This window comes from Brachycentrus maculatus, unplaced genomic scaffold (assembly GCF_059751285.1).
Source record: "Brachycentrus maculatus isolate JH-2025_06_01 unplaced genomic scaffold, ASM5975128v1 h1tg000273l, whole genome shotgun sequence".
Taxonomy (NCBI): domain Eukaryota; kingdom Metazoa; phylum Arthropoda; class Insecta; order Trichoptera; family Brachycentridae; genus Brachycentrus; species Brachycentrus maculatus.
In genome coordinates this window covers 85,240-109,616 of record NW_028281024.1, presented here as the reverse complement: position 1 = coordinate 109,616, position 24,377 = coordinate 85,240, and the positions used below count along the sequence as shown (strand labels likewise).

At 31.5% G+C, this 24,377-nt stretch overlaps 1 protein-coding gene across 6 annotated transcripts in view; it reads left to right on the top strand.

Moving 5' to 3' along the window:
- Nucleotides 1–24,377, top strand: part of LOC148305471 (inositol-trisphosphate 3-kinase B-like) — a 109,006-nt gene that overhangs the window by 28,397 nt on the left and 56,232 nt on the right. For 3 of the 6 annotated variants that reach the window (XM_088266643.1, XM_088266644.1, XM_088266642.1), the window contains one exon: nucleotides 2,011–2,892. In XM_088266643.1, coding sequence (XP_088122769.1) covers nucleotides 2,602–2,892 — 291 coding nt within the window. In that variant the 5' untranslated portion in view covers nucleotides 2,011–2,601. Of the gene's footprint in view, nucleotides 1–2,010; nucleotides 2,893–12,637; nucleotides 14,972–24,377 lie in introns of those variants that run through there. The other 3 variants (XM_088266647.1, XM_088266645.1, XM_088266641.1) reach the window with 3 other exon arrangements.

The window sequence follows — 24,377 nt, the reverse complement described above, 5'->3', positions numbered from 1 at the left end:
GTGATCAATCATTTTTTTCGCATACAATCTTTACAATTTTGATGTATGTAGCACACGACGTAAGATCGTAGGTTACTTTTCATTCCATTCGCAAAAAAACATGATACGTACATTGCCATTATGCATGGCGTACCGACATTTAAAATATGGTAAACCACCGCAAGTCAGAAATTATGGGAACGTTAATTTTTATGGGTTTTTATCTATTACCATAAAAATATATACTTATAGATTTAAGAAAGTTAATTCTTGGAGTTAACCTGAATTTTTAGAGGTTTCTTATAAAATAACATAGAAACAACTCAGTTGAGGCCCAGCATTCGTTAAGTCGCAACTTAATTTTCACTAAATCCAGGTAACAAATTAATAATAATAATAATAAAATTGGATAACTTATATAGCGCCATTTTCGTAAAAAAATACCTCAAGGGCGCTTCACGGTGAATGAATTGGGGAAAATATTATGGTGGAAATGATTTAGCAAACAAATGTGTTTTTAGTCTTTTTCGAGGCGAATGTGATTGGGAAAATGAGCAGAGGAACACCGAGATAAACTTGGCACGATCAGGTACCTATGCCAAATAATATGATTTAAAATTAGTTTAAATCGTTATTTTATTCGGTTTTTTAATTCGATCGCCCACCATTGAACCATTTGTGATAGCCCTTTAATGCATATGAACGTATGCACACACGTACGTGCTAGGTACCTGCCTATATTGTGATTGAAAGTTAAAATGCTCGTCGTTTACGCGCACTAAATGAATGTGTATACAACTTTACGGGACCATTAATATTGCGAGCACGTTTTCCTTTTGACAGTGTTCAGTATTCACACACGCAATGTATTATGCTCTTCGTTTACTACTCGCATGCTGCCGACGTCAGGCGATAGCCGTTAGGTGCTCAGTGCTCGGCAGTGCATGGTGCTCGGCAGTGCATAGTGCTCGGCAGTGCTCAGCAATTCGTGCTCACGACTAGTGGTCACTATAAAGTGCTAAACTATCATCATACGTGTGATCAACGATATTTAAAAAAAATTTTAAATACACGTGCTAAAATCTCAATTTACATTGTATATATTAATAAAACGCATTTGTTGAGAACTCGCCATTATTTCCTCCTCTAGAGCAGTGGTCTCCAAAGTGTGGTACGCGCAGCCTGAGGGGTGCATAGAAAGTTCAAGGAAGTACGCCACATTAGTCTTCTAAAACAGAGAAACAAAGGTCGAATATAGCACTTTCTGCAAAAAGTATTATAATGCGATCATTTCCGACGGTTCAATTAATTCAAAAATATACACACACACACACAATATATGTATATATACAATATATATATATACAATATATATATATATATATATATATATATATATATATATATATATATATATATATATATATACAATATATATATATATATATATATATATATATATATATATATATATATATATATATATATATATATATATATATATATATATATATATATATATATAAAAGGTATTTACTTGTTTATTTATTTTTCAAAACGTGATTGAAAAAAATCCGTGAAGTGCACAAGCGGCTTAAGTCATTCCTTCCCTTAAGTCATTATTGCGGCTGAATCCAGTGCTCTCCTGACCTTAAAATTGTGTTACACATTTCTATATTTTATTTATTTTAAAAACATATTTTTCATACAAAAATCATATATACATATAATATTCCCGATGAGTAATTTCCATTTCTTATTTTGGGACATGGGATTAACGTTAACAAGACTGGAACACAAATAATAAAGTAACAAAAAAGATTTAAAAAAAAAACTTAAACTAATTCTAATACATGGCAAAATAAAAAAAAAACAATAACAGGTATAATAAATAGGCACAAGAAGCAAATTAATAAATTAATTTCTAGTTAAAAATGAAAAAAAAAAACTATTAAAAAATGCTTATTGCTCTTAATTTGGGTCTTATTACTGTTGAATATAACGTGTATGTAATATCCAATATATCACCAGGCTACATAAATATGTATGAATCTATAAAACATGTCGGACTTAATGATATAAATATGTATGAAGGCATGAACTAACGCAGCTGTAATAAGTAGTGTCTTTTGTGCTGGGAGTTTTTGACTGTAGTTCGTTATTCTAGAATCTAATATGATCTATTCGTGAGTTGGAATCAGTACCGGTGAACTATGCGCGGATCCGGATCACAGTGACTCGTTTAGTTAATCTGGTTCGTTTGCGTTGCCAGAAAGTCTGTCGACCGAGAAGCAAATGGCGTCCCTACCGTACTTGGCTCTTTGCTTATTGCCTTTAGTTTTGGTCTTATTACTTTTGAATTAAACGTGTATATAATATCATATATTGTATATCAGCAGGCAATATAAAAATGTATGATTTTGTAAAATATGTCGGACTTAATGATATCAATATGTATGAAGGGATGAACTTATAAGTAGTGTCTTTTGTGCTGGGAGTTTTTGACTGTAGTTCGTTATTCTAGAATGCAATATGATATATTCGTGAGTTGGACTCAGTACTGGTGAACTATGCGCGGATCCGGATCGCAGTGACTCGTTTAATTAATCTGGTTCGTTTGCGATGGCAGAAGGTCTGTCAACCGAGAAGCAAATGGCGTCCCCACCGTACAAGTCGCTGCCGCTGTCGTCGCCCAGCGGACGGCCCCGCTCCGTGATGGAGAGCATCCTGGTGGCCAAGATGGAGTCCCTGAGCAACGGGAGACACCCTTTCTACAGGAACGACTCTATGGACAGCTGCAGCAGCATGGGGTCCGTCTCCTCGGCGTCCAGCGACGTGTGCAGCTGTGACGACTGCCTGCTCGGAATTGCTGATCTATACTTGATCGGCCCGGCGGAACGAGCGAGAAAAAAGGTAGGGCAAAAATACAATATTAAAATGTTTTTATAATTAAAATGTTTCTTTGTTTTAAAATCACTATAAATATTTTTTTATAACTTAATTATAATGTCTACCGGTTTCGAAGCTAACCGCTTCTTTATCAAGACTGATTAATACTAAAACACTATTTACTAAACAATATTCAAAATATTTTTTGACATCTTATCAAAGATGAAGAATCTTATCAAAGATGAATGGAAGTCTGGGCATTTACGGGGATTTAAGTGATCACTTTACACACGTGTAACATTTACCAATTATACCCACTATTGACAACCACACTTAGCAAATTCTTGGTAGAATTATAAGAATTATAATTAAGAATTGAAATTATATGTATGAACCAATTTAGAAACCTTGTTCTTGAATGACTAGAACTTCACTAGAGACATCTATTGGTGAGATGTCAAGAAGCTTTTTACTAAGCAGAAACTCTTATATCAGTATGTGAGGTCCGAATCTTGGATTATAATCACACACGTGAGAAACGCCAGAAAATACCATTTTCATTTTTATTATTAAGCTTATAATTTGACTAGATACTTTATTTACAACATTTTGAGTGTGTCCAAATACTTGTTCACAAAATCTGGATTATCTTCAATTACAGGAGTAATTACTCCTGTAAATGGAGATAATCCAGATTTTGTGAACAAGTATTTGGACACACTCAAAATGTTGTAAATATTCAAAATATTTTGACGGTTAGGGAAAGAAGCTTGGGTAGATCCAAGTGGCTTAATTTTTTGTGTTGATTGGCAGTCACAGTCAAAAGGGATCAGGGATGATGAGTGATTGGAAACATATTTGATAACGGACTTTTAGCAAACTCATTAACTTGTGTATTTATTAGTTGTAAATTATTATTAATATATATATAATAATATAATAAAATAAATATAAGTGATTTTTTCACTGTCATATTTATTCAATATTACCCTGGACTGGTACCCGAAGCGGAGGGCTGATCACCTTTCCTTCATGTGTAAACGATCAAGATAACACTGCGTTTATATGACGCAGTGTCCTATGCACCATTGGGGTGCTGATAAGGGTTTTATTATTATTTTATTATTGGTGCTACATTACTTTTTTCCATGCTGTATGTAGTACACCCGCGCCTGCGATGACTTCCTAGTGTGGAATGTATGCATGCATTATACTTAAAATGTTAATATTTAAATTAATAGGTGCACATAATTTGGTACCACAAACATTGTATTTATGCGAAGGTAGAGACAGAAATTGTTTTAGTCATTTTTTAAGCAACCATATTATTCGAAAGAATATGGAAATCGTAATTAAAATAACATAGGCTCCGTTGAATACTGTCGGTAAAATTACATACAATAAAAGCAACGTAAGTATACAAAGTTTGGTACCGACATTTATTGATGGAATTGCATTTTATACAATAAAACAACAATTGTACAGTTTTTCCTTTTGTGATTCCTTTTATTTTGTGTGACCAGTGACCGGATTTCGTCGTTACCGACATCATCTGAATGATAATGTGGAAAACGATGAAATCTGGTCACTTGCCAAATAAAATAAAGTCAGAAAAAAACCATATACTTGCCTGCAACATTTTCAGTGTGTCCAAATACTTGTCTGCAAATCTGGATGATCTCCGCTTCGGTTATAATAATAATAAATAATAATAAAATTGGATAACTTATATAGTGCCATTTTCGTAAAAAAATACCTCAAGGGCGCTTCACGGTGAATGAATTGGGGAAAATATTATGGTGGAAATGATTTAGCAAACAAATGTGTTTTTAGTCTTTTTCTAAAGATCATCTCACTCTCACTATTTCTAACCATTGGTGGAACAGCATTCCACGCCGTCGGTCCTGCAATAGCAAAGGCAATAGCAGTTGTAGCCGATCGAAGCGTGAGACGTCTATCAACCAATTCATCTGGAATACACAGCTCCTTAAGATACTCTGGAGCCATATTGTGTATTGATTTATTGATTTATTATCATGTTTTCAGGTGGGTTTCATTCGGTTATCATGTTTTCAGGCGGGGCTCAAGTATGAAAATTGAATCTAAGATTCGGACCTTGCATACAAAAAATAGAAGGATTTTCACTTAATAAAAGCTTTCCCAATTCCAACATAGATGGTTGTTGTGAACTCACGTGTACTATGCCACGAGTTTCATCAATACATCTAGAAGTTCTGAAAATTTAGTAATATTACACGTGTGTAAGTGATCACTTAACCAAGCCTATGACGATCGTAAGCCCTGTAAATGTCCAGACTTCCATATTCTTCTTCATCTATGTTGAGATGTCAAAAATATATACCAAGTTTTTGTTTTATTAAACAACATACACAATACTATATGTATGACAAGGAATGAAACATCATCTAAATAGCTTATTTTCCTAGTTAAATTTTATTTGGCAGTGACCGGGTTTCGTCGTTACATCGATAATAACGAAACCCGGTCACTGGTCAAATAAAATAACAGTGGAAAAGGGTATTTAGTTGTTTATTTTATTATTATACAAAATGCAGTTCAACTAAAAAATATCTGTAAAAAAAGTTATCTAACTAAAGTTATTAACGTAAATTAAAAAGAAATTAAGTAAATATTAAAAGAAGAAAAAAAAATAAAGAAAATATTCAAAATAAGAAACTGTTATATCAGAAAAATCGAAATGAATTAAAAAGTAAAAGAATCAAAGAAATCACCAATATGCACATATATATGTATATATATGTATATATATATTTATATATATATATATATATATATATATATATATATAAATATATATATATATATATATATATATATATATATAAATATATATATATATATATATATATATATATATATATATATATATATATATATATATATATATATATATATATATATATATATATATATATATATATATATATTATATAAATATATATATATATATATATATATATATATATATATATATATATATATATATATATATATATATATATATATTTATATGTATTTATATATATATAAATATATATGTATATATATATATATACTATATATATATATATATATATATATATATATATATATATATATATATATATATATATATATATATATATATATATATATACATATATTAATGTTTTTCAAATTCAATCATACACCAGACTGCAATACGAAAAAATGCAAATTCCTCTGTATCGTCGAATATCTTCGTCTGACTCAATTACCAATCATTTGATTGATAACATTATTAGTTACAGTATAAAAAAATGTTTATTAAGACATTTGAGAGAATTATAAAAGTCACGTTGACTGATCAAACCTAAATATTTGGGCGCTTATGTCGTTCTTATTCTGAAATCAGAATAAAGTCACATATCGCTCACTCCTTTCAAGAACGTCATCAATCAAAAAACTTGATTTTTCAGGAGAGCGTTTTTAAAGTTTAAAAATATAATACAATGTATTAAAAATAAATATCAAGCCACTTATTGAACTTTTTACTGTGCAACAGATCTTTTTAGGTAAAACCTGAAGGTTTTTTCTCCATTTGAAAAATATTTAGTATGTTTAAAAAAATAATTAAACAATACCTTTTCTTCAAAATGCAAAAACAACACTTTCTGCCCTGTAGCGGGTAAATATGAAGTTAAAAATATGCCACTTTTGCTGGGATATAGTACATTTTCTGGGCATTCCGAAAACGTGCACAACTAAAAATTGACGATTTTTGATTTATGACGTTCTTGAAAGGAGTGAGCGATATGTACATGTATACGTTTCAAGTGAGTTTTCCGTTCCGCCTCCGGTAATGTTGTTGGTTACGCTGTTATATTTCAGCAACTTTTGTACCAATAAAGCCGTATTGGCCATATTTGGAGGGCTCTATACCAGCGTTTCCCAACTTTTACTTTAATTGTACCACTTGGTAAAAATGATAATATCATATTTTTAGAATTTTTTTTAATTCTACTTGCATTATACATTTATAGTGGGACTGTTTTACCCAAAACTCAATTTATTTAAGTTTTAATAAATACCAAAAGTTTTATTTTGTGTGATAAAATGAGACGTTTGAACTTTATATATCACAATGCTTTAAAAAAAAGGTGCCGAAGCTCATTTCTTGTCGAAATTTAAAACCAGGACATTAAAAGAAATATTTTTTGAACAACAAATATTTACATTAATTTTTTTTTAATTATTTGTATTAAAAAGCGTCGTAAGCAATTTTTCCAAAAATAACCGATATTAATAGAAAATTAGTAAAAAATTATAGTTTTTTTTAAAATAGCACATTCTTTTATGTCTGTGTTTTTTAAAAAACATTTTATGTTCGCCATTACTGATTATTTTTAGCGTAATACCAACTATCCACTGGCGTTCCACCGGTGGTACGCGTACCACAGGTTGGGAACCGCTGCTCTACACATATCCATGTAATATTGTTGACACAATATAACATACATGCAGGTATAGCATTCGAACTTATGTTAGGAATGTTTGAGATATCGACAATTTTTTTAGTATGCAGAGAGAGTTGAACACCATACCAATCTGTCTTTGCAAAAATTCTTCGCCTCTTCCAAATTCACGCATCTCCTGTGGAAGAGGTCACATTACCCGACATTTCGACCAAAAGTACAGGGGAATTTTTAATTACACAATTTTAGTAACAAAGCATCCTTAAAAAGACCCATTTTTGTGACAGAAATGCCAGTAGAAGGTAAATATGTACGATTCAACACTGAAAAATATTTTTTTATAGTATACATTTTATTTATACTATCGTGTATACATCGTAAGGAATGCTGTTTTACAAGATAAACTTTATATGATATTGAGTTAATATATCAGGTCTGTCCAAAGCGTGGCCCGAGGGCCGTATGTGGCCCGCGGCTTATGTATATGCGGCCCGCGACATATTTTTGATCTACCACAAATGCGAAATTTTCTTTTAAAAAAAATATTTCGTCATTATTTTATTTTTATGACATCCCCAATAAATTAATAAAATATTTTTTCACATAAGAACTAATAAAATTTATGATCCTTATTATTAAAATGACTTCCTTATATTTTTATTGTTTGTTTAAAAAGTAAAAATATTTGTTTCTGCGGCCCTGCAATCTATTTAGTTTATTTTAACTGGCCCGGGATTTGGTTTGGACAGCCCTGACCTACATGATGTCAACTGTTGTCTTTTTGGTAGGATGACATATCCACGTGTTACACATATGTTCATTAATCATTAAAATTAAAAGTAATTTTACATATTTGTTACTTTTTGGGCATTTACGAAAAGTGTCTATTAAAAAATATTAATTTTTTTACGAAGTAAAATATTTTATTATTATTTAAAATTCAAATTTAAATAGCCTTATAGGCTTAGAAGATTATAGATTATAGAAGATTCTTTTAATATAAAAAATAAAATTGGTTTTCCTACAAAGTGAAATATTTTATTATTATTTAAAATTCAATTTCAAGTCCTTAAGTTTCCAATTGATTATATCGACTATGTATACATGTATACATAGGTTTAATGTAACTAGTATGTATTTTATAATTGTTTAGAATTTTTCTATATGGTAAATAATAAATGAATCAATAAATTAGTGTACTAAATTCTGAAAATATAATTAGTTGTAAATTTTAATGAAGAAAGTATGTATTTTTAAATTGTTTGAAAATTTTCCATGTCGTAAATAATAAATATAATAAAATTACATCAATAAACTACTATCGTAAATTCTGAAAATATAATAAGTTGTAAAATTTAATGTAACACAATGTAATTTATAATTGTTAAGAATTTTCCTACTTTAAAAATAATAAATAAATCAATAAATTATATCGTAATACCTGAAAATAAAAATAGTTGTATAATTTAATGAAGAGAATATGTATTTCACAATTGTTGAGAATTTGTCCATACCGTAAATAACAAATAAAATAAAATCTGTAAATAGAATTAATATTTTCTGTAGATGTTACAGTTTTTTTAATGATTAATCCGTTTAAGGGTAGTAAGGAAATGTGAAAAATATTTTCTCACACATTTTCACCCTTTTTCAACCATAAATATTTATTTTTTGTACTGTATTTTATTTTAGTTACATTGTATTCAATAAAATAAAGAATCCAAAAGCTTACAAGGCTGATAAGCGCCATCTATGTACTCAGTGATTGTTTCATAAAACACAATTTATCATATTCATAGTTATATTTTTTACGAGCGTACGTAACCGCCTACAATTCCTGTACCTATCTGAGATTCTAATAAATTATATCTTGAACACTGTGTGACTTCTTATCACGCTTTGCTTTACACTCAGTTACAGCTTGTTCCGATAGATGTCAGTGGAGATAAAATTAAATAACGTGAAGAAAAAAATTTTAAATATAAAAGTATATAAGTATGTATATATATATATATATATATATATATATATATATATATATATGTATTTATATATTTATATATATATATTTAAATATATATATATATATATATATATATATATATATATATATATATATATATATATATATATATATATATATATATATATATATATATATATATATATATATATATATATATATATATATATATATATATATATATATATATATATATATTTATATATATATATGTATATATAAATATATATATATATTTATATATATATATATATAAATATATATATATATATATATATATATATATATATATATATATATATATATATATATAAATATATGTTTTATTTAATATAGTTACAAAAAATATTACAATTTAATTTACTAGACATTTCTACTTTTTATATTTTTTTCTTTGATCGGTGACCGGGTTTCGTCGTTACCGGCATCACCAGTATGATGATATTTTAAACTATTACAATCCAAAAAAGGCACTAAGTTTTTGTGCTTGGAGAGGGACTTACACTCAATTTTCATTGTTTATACTTAATTCATAATATCATTCATTAAATATACACAATGAAAATTTAGTGCAAGTCCCTCTCCAAGCACAAGACATAGTCTCTTCTAAAGTAATATTTCAATAACCTCCCTACAGATATAAAAACAAAACATAAGATATTAATATTCTTAAAACATATATCGCTCACTCCTTTCAAGAACGTCATAAATCAAAAAACTTGATTTTTCAGGAGAACGTTTTTAAAGTTTAAAAATATAATACAAAGTATTAAAAATAAATATCAAGCCACTTATTGAACTTTTTACTGTGCAACAGATCTTTTTAAGTAAAACCTGAAGGTTTTTTCTGCATTTGAAAAATATTTAGTATATTTATAATTAAACAATACCTTTTCTTCAAAATGCAAAAATGACACCTTCCGCCCTGTAGCGGGTAAATATTAAGTTAAAAATATGCCGCTTTTGCTGGGATATAGTACATTTTCTGGGCATTCCGAAAACACGCACAACTCAAAATTGGCGATTTTTGATTTATGACGTTCTTGAAAGGAGTGAGCGATATTTAAAAAAAATGAATCCACATTTTTTTTGTATGTTTGTTCTATTAACTTCATTTTTTCAGTATCTTCTTTTCAAAACCGTATTATTGAAATCAATTACGTAAAATGTTACCTACATTTAGATAAAATTAAGTTGCGACTTAACGAATACTGGTCCTTAAGTACGCAGTTTACATATTCTAATATAATCTAATATAATCTAATGCTATACCGAATATTTTTTAATACTTTTATGGTAATGAATATTGGAAAAATGGGCGCTTTGCAATAAATTAAAGAATCAAAGGTCGTTAGAAAATATAATCACAATTTATTGATATTTTTATGACGTGAAATTATAATTGCTCGTTTGTACCTAGGATGTTCTAGTGCCAAAAACGACATTGATGTAAACCGGTTCACGGCGTTTATTATCTGTTTGCCTATCTATAAAAATAAAAATGTGAATGTTCGTTTGTTCAAAATCTAAATTTACATTTAAAGTCTACCTTTGACCTGATGATTGAATGGTTATTCCGAAACCGGTAGTCATGCAGTAATCTTTCTTAAGTGGTATTACACAGTGTACAATGAATGAAAATTAAGAGGGTTTTTCTACTAATGTTATTCACGGATTGCTTTGAAATTTTGAAACAACGTTGAATTTGAAAACGTTTTATAAGCCTTTTTCTATCTTTTTCATTTACCCAGACTGAATCACAGCTACGCGGCCAGATATAAATATATATAATATAAGAGCTATGAGATTATAAATAAAAACGTATCAGAGGACAAGTGAAAATGTTTTATTTTTAGTTTTACAACCAATTGTTTTACAGTTATGGCATCGCCATCTGTTGAACGTAACACCAGCACACGCTGTGTTACGGACCATAGACATACCAACAAATAGAGCCGACAATAATTTAGCAATGTTACCAAAATTGAAATAACTCCATCGTTTTTGTGACGTCATTCATTGCCAACTTACGAAAAAAACGTTTTTTTGAAGGCGAATCGTCCAAAAGAAAATGATGAATGAAAAAATGAATTACATCGGCTGTTATAAACACACAACGAGTCTAATACAATCCTTTATAGGTTGAGTATGTTAAATTAGATATTCCTCCTGTCTGACAAAGATCCATTATACGAAAAAAAGAGTGATAGAGACTGAGTTGATATTCAAATTTTAAAAAATACAAATTGTAGTTGCTAATTATACCCTTTCGATCTAACATGTTTTCGGTTCAACGTTTAAATAAAATTGAAGAAAAAAACTTGTAAATTTAATAAGTGCTCTTGAATGGTAGTACTGTTATAATAACGATCTTGATTGCTCGATTCTCATTTCATTAAGGCTTCGTACTATGGTACTATGATAAATATAAACGCGTACTGCGAACCGCTGTAATAAGGTTGGTTTACATTGGTAGTACTTCATATATAAAAAATCGTCAATTTTCAGTTGTGCGTGTTTTCGTAATGCCCAAAAAATGTACTATATCCCAGCAAAAGCGGCATATTTTTAACTTAATATTTACCCGCTACAGGGTAGAAAATGATGTTTTTGCATTTTGAAGATAAGATATTGTTAATTTTTTTTTTAAAAAATATTCTTAATATTTTTCAAATGGAGAAAAAACATTCAGGTTTTACCTAAAAAGATCTGTTGCACAGTAAAAAGTTCAATAAGTGGCTTGATTTTTATTTTTAATACACTTTATTATATTCTTCAACTTTAAAAACGATATCCTGAAAAATCAAGATTTTTGATATACGACGTTGTTGACAGGAGTGAGCGAATAGCGTATTCTTCTTCTTAATCACTTAACTTAATTGATTTTTAAGTTTCATTTTACAAAAATTTTCTTCTGCGAAATTCGCCTTCGTACAAACGTTGTTTTCGTGAGTTGGTAACGAATGACGTCACAGAAACGCATTCACACTACTAGTATTACTGCTCTATAAAGCAGGTACGTAAAGGGATAACACGCTCGATGACGTATAGCGGTGTCCGTTTTTCGTTTTATTAAAATATCTAAAATTGAAACCTTCATATCTCCCTTATTTATCTACAGATACAAGAACCGTACCAATAGTCTTGTAATTTTTCATATTAATTTATTTACCAATAATAACAGATAATAAGAAAAATCCATTGTAATGAAGGATCTATTATAAACTCCATACTGTTTGCTACACTCTCTTTAGTACCAATTATGCAGTGTTCACATTGCGCTAGTAAGGGGGTAGTACTTGCAAATCTACCAATGTAAACGGGCTAGTATGTGGTAAGTAGTCTACACTCGGTAGCCCGCGATATCCACACTCCACGCTCTCCACGCGGTGTAGGTCTCGGTCTCGGGCCACAGTCAGGCTGCGATAGCCCGAGACGGTAGACAGCGCCTGCGCTAACGGCGCACGGTTCGCGCGCTAATTCGCTGGCGAGTACTGCCGAAGGCCCTAAACCAACCACCCTCTTGGAATTTTCCCCATTTTCCAGTACCAAAATTTCATCCCTTAAGTGTCACCATTAGACCCAGTGCTCAATGTTACATTTTGCTTATATTTTCATAATTTATGTGATTGTGTGTAGATCTACGTTTAAACAGACGTGATAATGTTATAAAATATTGTATATGTTTATAATAAATTAGTTTCGTAAACAAGTGTTTTTTCTAATAAATCAAGTATGTAGACTTAATGACTTTGAATGAAAATAAGCAAATACGTTATCGCATTTGAAAAAAAAAACAAAATGTGACAGGAATACTTAAGATCTTTTTTGAAACTTGTGAACGAAGAAAAGTTTTGATCGTGTAATTTCTTATAGCTTGTAGTAATCCGATTATCATTTCTTCGCTTAAGACTTATAAAACGAGAGAACATAAACAGGTTATTGGATATAAGCTTATATCGAGGTGTAGCCATAAATTCGGCTCTCTGATTCCGATCGAAAGCTGCGCAGTCCCAAACGTACCATTAGTTGTTATGACTATTCGTAAATGAGCATATCAAACATCTCGGCGATGTCGGCTCTCCACTAATAAAGTATGATAGAATGATAATATTCACCTGTCAGGGACCTGCCGAACCACTTTCTACTGCCGGATCTCGGCGTCCATGCGGAGTGCGCCTTGTGGCCATCCCAGCGTAGATCTGATATGTTTATTTAACAACAGATCTATCGAACGTGCCGGTATTGCCGAAACGGATACAATTAGTACGAGTACCGATGTAGCAATTACGAGAACAGCTGTATTCGGTGTCTAACTGGTCGCCTGAAGCGGCTGATACCCATCCGCGTTTGTCTCGAACAAGCGGGTAGAGAAGGAAACTCATTTAAAACCTGGCTTTTTGATGTACTCTAAAGATTTCCAAGAAGACATGATGATGAGAATATAAATATAATTAGAATCTTTAATTTACTGTCGAGTGATGAGCGTGATACCAAAAATTTATATTTTAATAAATGGAAAATATCCCCGTGGAGATATAGGTCAGAAATAAGCGTACAATTGAGATAAACACTATCTTAAAACGCAATTCGTTCAAAGCGAGCGTCCCATGTTTGGTTTACAACATTCCGTTATGTCATCAGTGTAAATTACTTAATAACATCGTCAGTTTTATTAATTCGAAATATATCTTTGTTAATGTCTTAAGCCAGTACGCAAAAATCAAAAACAAAAACGTTAAAATGACCGTGTTCGCATATCGTTACATGGAATTTTGATAATTGCCCGAGCAGCATGCCTGAGTGTGAGCATTATGTTAATGTAGTTCGCATTCTGGTTCCATCGGCCGAACTCACCGCTGAAATGCATCGCAGGGCGCAAGAAGCCGCGGCTCAGGGCGCTTCCCTGAAGTCTGACCCCAACCCAGACAGCAACGATTTGGAAGATAGCTGCCCTCACGACACCCCTTGCAAAGTCAAATGCAGAGAAAGAAGTCACAGTGAGAGAGAGAAGCACAGCCACTTCAAGGGGCATAATCTACACGAACCCCACAGACGGGAAAGAGCGCACCACGAAGGGCATTCCAATGAAAAAATATACCAAAGGCTCCATTCAAAAGAAAAAGGATCCCATGACACCCATGGGCACAGACATAAACACCACGAATATCCACCAGATAGATCTAGTTCAATGTTTCTAACCAAAGACGATAGCCATCAAATGAATATTCCAGAAGTGCGAAACTATCCCAAGAGTCGAATGCAAGTGCGGATAGATGGTCCAGACTCCGTTCGCAAGATATCAGAGCCGTCCGCTTCCACGCGGAATCCGTCGAGATCCTTGAACCATCGCTTGACGGTGTTGCACATGTCCAAATACACCAGAGACGGAACACCTACAGAATCTTTCGTCAGCGAGGAGAGAAGATCTTTGAGTAGATCACCTTCTCCGACGCTAGCGAGACTGAATCCAGGGTATGACCAGTACCAGAAGTCCTTGCTGGAAGTACCTTGGTGCACAGATTACGGGTACGCATCCAGCGATGATTTGAGTTCTGAATGGGATTCGGATGTTCCAGAACCGCCTCCTGCATTGCATCCAAAGGTAATTGACTCATCTCATTCATATTTTTGGTTTTCTGTCTGTGACATAATATTTGTCTTTATCCGATGCTTTTATTAGTCCCGACACGATATAATTATCTTTGATTCATTTTCTAAACACAAAACTACTTGCGTCAACACTTTCGGTATCTACTTACGCTCGTAGAATCTCTCATTAAAATTGTTTGTTTTAAAGATAAATGTAGATACACTAAAAATATTCAAAACTTCTAAAGTAACAGCTTAAAACCGTTTGATCTATGTTAGTACTTTTTATTATTTTTAGTATAAAACCACTCACCGCGATCTTCGTCTTTTGGTTTCGTAACGAACCGCCTCTTCGTCAGGACAATCACTACACCAGCATGCAAACAAAACTACACATCACCACCATAGCACTATTCACACACTTAGGAGTGCACAAAAAATTAATCACATGCGTTTTTGGTTGATCCGAGTACCAACATGCACTAAGGAACGCAAACCAACATACATTGAATATTGCTATGGTAGTGACATGCAGTGTTGTTCGCATGCTGGTGTAGTGATTGTCCTGACGAAGAGAAACCCATAGGCTAAAATTTCGGTGTGTGGTTATGTATTATTTTTTGACATCTCATCAAAGATGAAGAAGAATATGGAAGTCTGGGCATTTACGGGGCTTACGACCGTCATAGGCTGGTTTGAGTGATCACTTTACACACGTGTAACATTCACCAATTCTACCCATTATTGACAACCACACTACTCAAATTCTTGGAAGTTCTATATATATGAACCAATTTAGAAACCTTGTTCATGAATCACTAAAACTTCACTAGAGACATCTATTGGTGAGATGTAAAGAAGCTTTTTATTAAGCAGAAACTCTTATATTAGTATGTGAGATCCGAATCCCGGATTATAATCACACACATGAGAAACGCCAGAAAATACCATTTTCATTTTTATTATTAAGCTTATAATTTGACCAGATAATTTATTTACAACATTTTGAGTGTGTCCAAATACTTAAAAAAAAGCTTCTTTACATCTCACCAATAGATGTCTCTAGTGAAGTTTTAGTGATTCATGAACAAGGTTTCTAAATTGGTTCATATAAGTATATAGAACTTCCAAGAATTTGAGTAGTGTGGTTGTCAATAATGGGTAGAATTGGTGAATGTTACACGTGTGTAAAGTGATCACTCAAACCAGCCTATGACGGTCGTAAGCCCCGTAAATGCCCAGACTTCCATATTCTTCTTCATCTTTGATGAGATGTCAAAAAATAATATGAAAATAACTCCTGTAATTAGAGATAATCCAGATTTTGTGAACAAGTATTTGGACACACTCAAAATGTTGGTTATGTATTAAAATAATAAAAAAATAGAAAAATGACTGCCCACAAATTAATTTTTAAATTATTAAAATAAAATAGTAATTCTTGAATTTTTTCGCAGATACTTTGTGGCACATTTTATAAACTTTATAAAATAAAACAATTTTGTTTTAACCATTTTTTATTGGTGCACTTTATCCAACCGGTATAAAACCTGATGATGACAAGGTTCTTGTCGAAACCGGTTGGATAAAGTGTACCAATAAAAAAGTGGTTAAAATAAAGTTGTTTTATTTTATTAAGTTTATAATAGTATTGTTTGAAACGTTTGAATCAAAATAAAAAAACATGAGACGTTTTCAAATAATGTAAATATTATATATTATTTTATATGCAAAGCCGGGTTTAAAAAATATTTATCGCTTTAGTAAAAGGCACGTGAATTTTGTGAACTTTAAACTCATTATGTGGCATAGATGCGATTCATATGTTTACAAACGAATAAGTAATATTTAATGATATTGCATAGTATTTTTTGTGATAAAGCGTGGTTTTTTTTTCTCTGTATGAGCAAACAAAGTCTAAGAGTTCTCGTCAATAGCAACATAGCAACTGTTACGTGCAATGGCAACTCTTTAACCACTAAATCAGTTTGGTTAATTGATTCGGCATTTGTGGTACTATTTACTCATCAGTTTTTAATTTAAATTTTATTTGGCGCTGTGTTTGATAATGATGCTGAATACATCGAAACGCGTGTCACAATACATTTTAATAGTGATATTAAAATAATAAAATAAATAATAAAACCCTTATCCGCACCCCAATGGTGCATAGGGCACTGTGTCTTATAAACGCAGTGTTATCATGATCGTTTTACACATGAAGGAAAGGTGATCAGCCCTTCGCTTCAGGTACCAGTCCATGGTAATATTGAATAAATATTACAGTGAAAAAATCACTTATATTTATTTTTACCCCCCTTGGGAATCGAACCCGGGACCTCCAGAACGGTAGCCGAGCTTGCTGACCATTACGGAGGCGGACAAAAACAAAAAAAAAACATAGTGATATTAACAAAATGAAATTGAGATTCACAAATAAGCAGTTTTTTTATAGTAAAATACTTTTTTTTAAATAAGTTTGTTTAAAAACAGATCACACCATTTGTGGTGTGATCTGTTTTTTCTATCAAAAGTAGAGTTTTATTTTTGCCATCAAAAAGTTGTTTGAAATAGACTTTTATTTTTGGTATCAAAAAGTTGCTTGGAAAAGTTTGCGAATTATCCAGCGCTCTCAGGTATTGTTTTAAGGCTTCATACCTGAAAATTTCACATTCTATTATTATATTTTACAAAAGTGGTTGTGTTAAAAGTGATTGTTTTTCTTTAAAAATGCTATTTTTAAGAAAACAAGGTTTAATATATCGCTCACTCCTTTCAAGAACGTCATAAATCAAAAATCGACAATTTTATGTTGTGCATACTTTCGGAATGCCCAGAAAATGTACTATATCAGCAAAAGCGGCATATTTCCAACCTTATATTTACCCGCTACAGGGCAGAAAGTGTTGTTTTTGTATTTTGAAGAAAAGGTATTGTTTAATTATTTTTTGAAATATACTAAATATTTTTCAAATGCAGAAAAAACCTTCAGGTTTTACCTAAAAAGATCTGTTGCACGGTAAAAAGTTCAATAAGTGGCTTGATATTTATTTTAATACATTTTATTATATTTTTAAACTTTAAAAACGTTCTCCTGAAAAATCAAGTTTTTTGAAATATGACGTTCTAGAAAGGAGTGAGCGATATATTTGTCGTATGCTAAAACGTATTTTTGTTAAATTGGTTATAAAATATTTAAGTTACAAAACGGTAATACAAATATATAAAGGTTGAGACTGACCGAAGCATTTCGTCTGACTGCCTGAATGCTCGCATCGTAACGTGTTACGTTACGACGAAATGCTCCGATCAGTCTCCACCTTAAGTCGAGTGTAAAAAATAAATAGAACTAGAAGAAGCCCGAAGAAAACCTAGCTTGATCAAGTGTTTCAAATGCTTGAAAGTAGTCCGGTCGTATGGGAATAATCGGGAAGCGGCGTGATGGTTAGTTAGTTAGTATATATTTCATTTAATTATAAATCGTTTATATTATTTTTTGACATCTCATCAAAGATGAAGAAAATTATGGAAGTCTGGACATTTACGGGGCTGACGACCGTCATAGGCTGGTTTAAGTGATCACTTTACACACGTGTAACTTCCACCAATTCTACCCATTATTAACAACCACACTACTCAAATTCTTGGAGGTTCTAAATATACGAACCAATTTTGAAACATTGTTCTTGAATTACTAGAACTTCACTAGAGACGAAAGACTTGGTGAGATGAAAAGAAGCTTTTTAATTAGCAGAAACTCTTTTATTAATATGTGAGGTCCGAATCCAGGATTATAATCACACACATGAGAAACGCCAGAAAATGTCATTTTCATTTTTTATTATTTAAGCTTATATTTTGACCAGATAATTTATTTACAACATTTATATAAATATTTATAAAAGATCTTTATCAAATGTTTAAAAACAGTTTTGTTGATTAACAGCACTGCTCATGAACTCTGAATTATTGTTTGTCATTTATATAAAATAATATCCAAAGTATTAAATAAGCATGCTTTGTTACTATGGACGAGGTGACGGCTGCTATCCCCTTGTTTAAAGCCCAACACACGATAAATCGTAATTTAATTTTCTTTAAACCCAGGTAGCATTTGACGCCTCCGCAGTGTAATGGTCAGCACGCTCAGCTGCCGTACTGGACGTCCCGGGTTCGATTAAAAAATAATTAATGGAGTGTCCAATTAATTATAAGTGATTTTTTCACTCTAATATTTATTCAATATTACCCTGGGCTGGTACCTGAAGCAGAGGGCTGATCACATATAATACATGTACATATATTGATAATATATAATACATATCACTCACTGCGTTCAAGAACGTCATAAATCAAAAAACTTGATTTTTCAGGGAACGTTTTTAATGTTTAAAAATAGAATACAATGTATTAAAAATAAATATCAAGCCACTCATTGAACTTTTTACTGTGCAACAGATCTTTTAAGGTAAAACCTGAAGGTTTTTTCTTCATTTTAAAAATGTTTAGTATATTTAAAAAAATAATTAAACAATACCTTTTCTTCAAAATCCAAAAACAACACTTTCTGCCCTGTAGCGGGTAAATATTAAGTTAAAAATATGCGTCTTTTGCTAAGATATAGTACATTTTCTGGGCATTCGGAAAACATGCACAACTGAAAATTGACTTTTGATTTTTGATGTATGGCGTTCTTGAAAGGAGTAGGCGATATATTCTGTATAAGAAGTTTAGAAAGTAATTAAAAAAATTTTAAGTAAGTAAATCATCATTAAAATTTTAGCTTTATGACGTTATCCTTCATAACCCGTGACGTACAACGAAAGGGAATGCGCATTACTTATTGTTATGTTATCCTGTACAGCGATACCAGTCTAGTTATGGTCATGACTGTTGAAATAAACGTACTTCATATGCTAACTGAGATGGCAGTTGATGATGTCGCAAGAAACAAGCGATCGCATTGCACTAGGTGAAGTTATAATCCGACATGATAATTAACTTGCTATCTTTTTTATACAAGTGTGGTATGACGGGCATTCATCTCTTTTTTCACTCCATAAATTGGTTAAAATTTTATCGCAAACCGCTTAGGATTACCTTAAAATAGTGTAAGTTGAAACATACCAAAATAATACAATGATTTTATTTTTAGTTATACATACATAAGTTTTCAGTAAATTATAATTTTTGTAATGAAATAATTGTAACATTAATTGATTCGCAGACATTTTGTGGTAATATCTATCCATTTTTAATTAAAGGTTTACTTTGTAAATACCACTATTGCTTAAAATCTACTGTGACACGTGTTTCGATGCATTCCGCCGTCATTTTTAAACACCGGTGTTTGAAAATGATGCGGAATGCATCGAAACACGTGTCACAGTAGATTTTAAGAAACAGTGGTATTTAATAAGTAAAACATTAATTAAAAACATATATTTTTTGTTAAAATGTGCATTTTTTGCTAGTAGTACAAATTTGCATGGTATTTGAGGAATGTCTGAAAGAAAAAAAAAGTAAATAAAATGTTAATACTTATATAAATGTTTTTTTGTTGTTCATCTAATCTAAATGATGCAAAATGCGTCACAATAAGTTTTAAATCATTGTGTTCATTCCACAAATCAATAAATAATACTTATTGCTGTTTTTTTTTTAATGTAACGAAATTCCTTTCAAAGCATCAACGTCTTGTTTGTCTATGCCAAGCAGTTTTTAATTTATGTTTTATTCTTTTTGTTTGCATAATAGTTGCAGTTGATATTTGCCTCGCTTTCAAAGGAGTTTGAGAAAAAACATAAAAGTCGCACAACTTGTGAGTTATGGGTCATGGGCGTGTCGTGACTGGGAGTCGTATAGTAGCGCACTCATGGGCATATTGAGTGCATCCTCAATTCAAAACGTCACGAGAACAGGATGCATTTGCATTCAGACTATAAATCAGAATAATGAGCGGATAACACTGCTTTATTCACAAACCCAAGGATAATGAGAAAATTGTTCACGTACATTTTATTCGCGTTACTCATTGAATTGCGCACAATTAGTGCTTTTAAAATCACAAATTTCACACATTTCATGGACACAATTAGCGCTTTAAAAATAAAAAATTGCACACATTTCATAGACACAATTAGCGCTTTAAAAATAAAAATTGCACACATTTCAAAGACACAATTAGCGCTTTAAAAATCCAAATTGCACACATTTCATTGACACAATTAGCGCTTTAAAATCACAAATTGCACACATTTCATGCGTAAAATTAGCGCTTTAAAAACCACAAATTGCACACTTTTTATGGACACAATTAGCGCTTTAAAATCACAAATTGCACACATTTCATGCGTAAAATTAGCGCTTTAAAAATCACAAATTGCACACACTTCATGGACATAATTAGCGCTTTAAATCACAAATTGCTTACACTTCATGGACACAATTAGCGCTTTAAAATCACAAATTGCACAAACTTTGCCCGGCCATACGTTGCTGTGATTTAGTCCGGTCTAAAGGAAAACAAAGAAAATAGGAGGCACACAATATTATACGTTTAATTTCACAATGGTTGCAATGAAAATATTGAAAATCTAAAAAAAAACCAATGCAATCGAAAATATTGAAAATACTAAGTGACAGCTGTGTCAAGAAGCACACTGTCTGCTAAGAGCAATGTTTAGTATTGCGTGTATTGAAGTTCAACAGATGACACTGCCATTATTGTAAAAAAAGTTCTTAAAAAATGTTAATACATGCTACAGCCATGAGCAAGGTTAAGTTTTTGCGTGTGTTGCTGTAACGTTCAATAGATGTCGCTGCCATCGGGGACAAAAAATATATTTTTATCTAGAGAAAAACACGTACGTATTCGAATGTAGTGTTTGTTGTCTCGAAATTAAAAGCAATCGTTGAATTAGTAGATTTAAGATTTTCACAGCAATTTGAGTGTGTCCAAATAGTTGTTTACAAATCTGGGTTTTCTCCACTAAGGACACCTCAACATAAGTATATGATTAATTTTTAATTAAAGTTTTACTTATTATTTTTTTGACATCTCATCAAAGATGAAGAAGAATGTGGAAGTCTGGGCATTTACGGGGCTGACGACCGTCATAGGCTGGTTTAAGTGACCACTTTACACACGTGTAACATTCACCAATTCTACCCATTATTGAAACCACACTACTCAAATTCTTGGAAGTTCTATATATATGAACCAATTTAGAAACCTTGTTCATGAATCACTAGAACTTCACTAGAGACATCTATTGGTGAGATGTAAAGAAGCTTTTTATTAAGCAGAAACTCTTATATTAGTATGTGAGATCCGAATCCTGGATTATAATCACACACATGAGAAACGCCAGAAAATGTCATTTTCATTTTTATTATTAAATTGTTAATTTTTTTGTAAGTTTTGTAAGTTTTTTTGTTGTTCATCTAATCTAAATGATGCAAAATGCATCGAAACAAGCGTCACAACAGGTTTTAAATCATCGTGTTCATTCCACAAATCAATAAATAATATTGCTGTTTTTTTTTAAAGTAACGAAATTACTTTCAAAGCATCAACGTCTTGTTTGTCTATGCCAAGCAGTTATTTATTCATTTTTTATTCTTTTTGTTTGTATAATAGTTGCAGTTGATATTTGCCTTGCTTTCAAAGGAGTTTGAGAAAAAAACATAAAAGTCACACAACTTGTGAGTTATGGGTCATGGGCGTGTCGTAGTGATTCATGAACCTTGTTCATGAATCACTAGAACTTCACTAGAGACATCTATTGGTGAGATGTAAAGAAGCTTTTTATTTAGCAGAAACTCTTATATTAGTATGTGAGGTCCGAATCCTGGATTATAATCACACACATGAGAAACGCCAGAAAAAACCATTTTCATTTTTATTATTTAAACTTATAATTTGACCAGATAATTTATTTACAACATTTCAACTCCTGTAATTGGAGATAATCCAGATTTTGTGAACAAGTATTTGGACACACTCAAAATGTTGTAAAGTTTTACTTGGTAAATAATAAAATTTTGAAAAAGCTTCACATACGGGGCTTAAAAATGATACAGAATGCATGTAAACACGTGTCACACTAGATTTTAGTGTCACATAGCTGCCGCTATGTTGAACAATATCTTATTGGATATTGATCTGTTCCATATGTCTGAAGGAGTTTTCCGAAGCGAGATTCTTCTACACCTTTAGCAATAGTTTTTGCATACATTTTATTGTAATGTATTTTTAATGTACATATAGGATTAAAAATTTTATAGTTTGTATTGTACATATTAATTGAAATAAATAAATTGAATTGAAATTGAAATTTTAATAAATAGTGGTATTTACCAAGTAAAACTGATAATTAAAAATGTATAGATTTTACCACAAAGTGACTGCCGAATCAATTAATGAAAATATATTATTTATTTAGATTGACCTTTTGATCTGATGAAAATACGATAGGTGCCTTTGATTGTTGATGTGTTTTACATACATGCTAATCACCCTCATAAGTACGTATGTGTGCACCTTGTTCCTACACGCCGAGTACGGATGTGTGTCACGGTCAGGGCGTGCGTAGAATACTGTATTATCATCACACTTCTGCCAGTAAAAATTATAAAAACACCGCTTTTTCAAGGAAAGTGGGTATCACAATGGCCAAATTAGGGATCGAAAATCCTGATCAACCTTGGAACGAAAGGTATGAAAAGTACACTCTGTTCACAGATATTTTAACATAACGTTAGAATTTTCACTCATGAATTACATTAAATTATAGTAACTTTAAACATAAAGAGTAAATCCACTCACGAGTAGGCATAGGCTATGAAACTTAAAATGTTGAATCCTGAGTAGGGTCACGATAAGCGGTGTTGCATAAGCCGTAGTTAGATTTCAGTCACTTGGATGTTAGGTAATTAAAAAAAAGCACACACAGATATTTTAACTCTATTTTTTAAATAAAAAAATATATATGTACTTAAATTAATTTAATCATGAATGACGTTAGATCATGCACTTTTCCGACGCTGCTTATATTTTTCACGACGGCTAAATATATTTTTTTGCAACATTTTGTTGTGTCTCCAAATACTTGTTCACAAATCTGGATTATCTCCAATTATAGGAGTTAGTTTTCTTTTTCTTTTTTGACATCTCAACACAGATGAAGCAGAATATGGAAGTCTGGGCATTTACGAGGATTACGACCGTCATAGGCTGGTGATCACTTCACATACGTGTAACATTCACCAATTCAATCCATGATTGACCACCACACTAATCAAATTCTTGGAAGTTCTATGTATAATATATGATCCAATTTCGAAATATTGTGTACACATTGTGTGCACATTTACACTGTGTGAAGTGATCACTTAAACCAGCCTATACGGTCGTA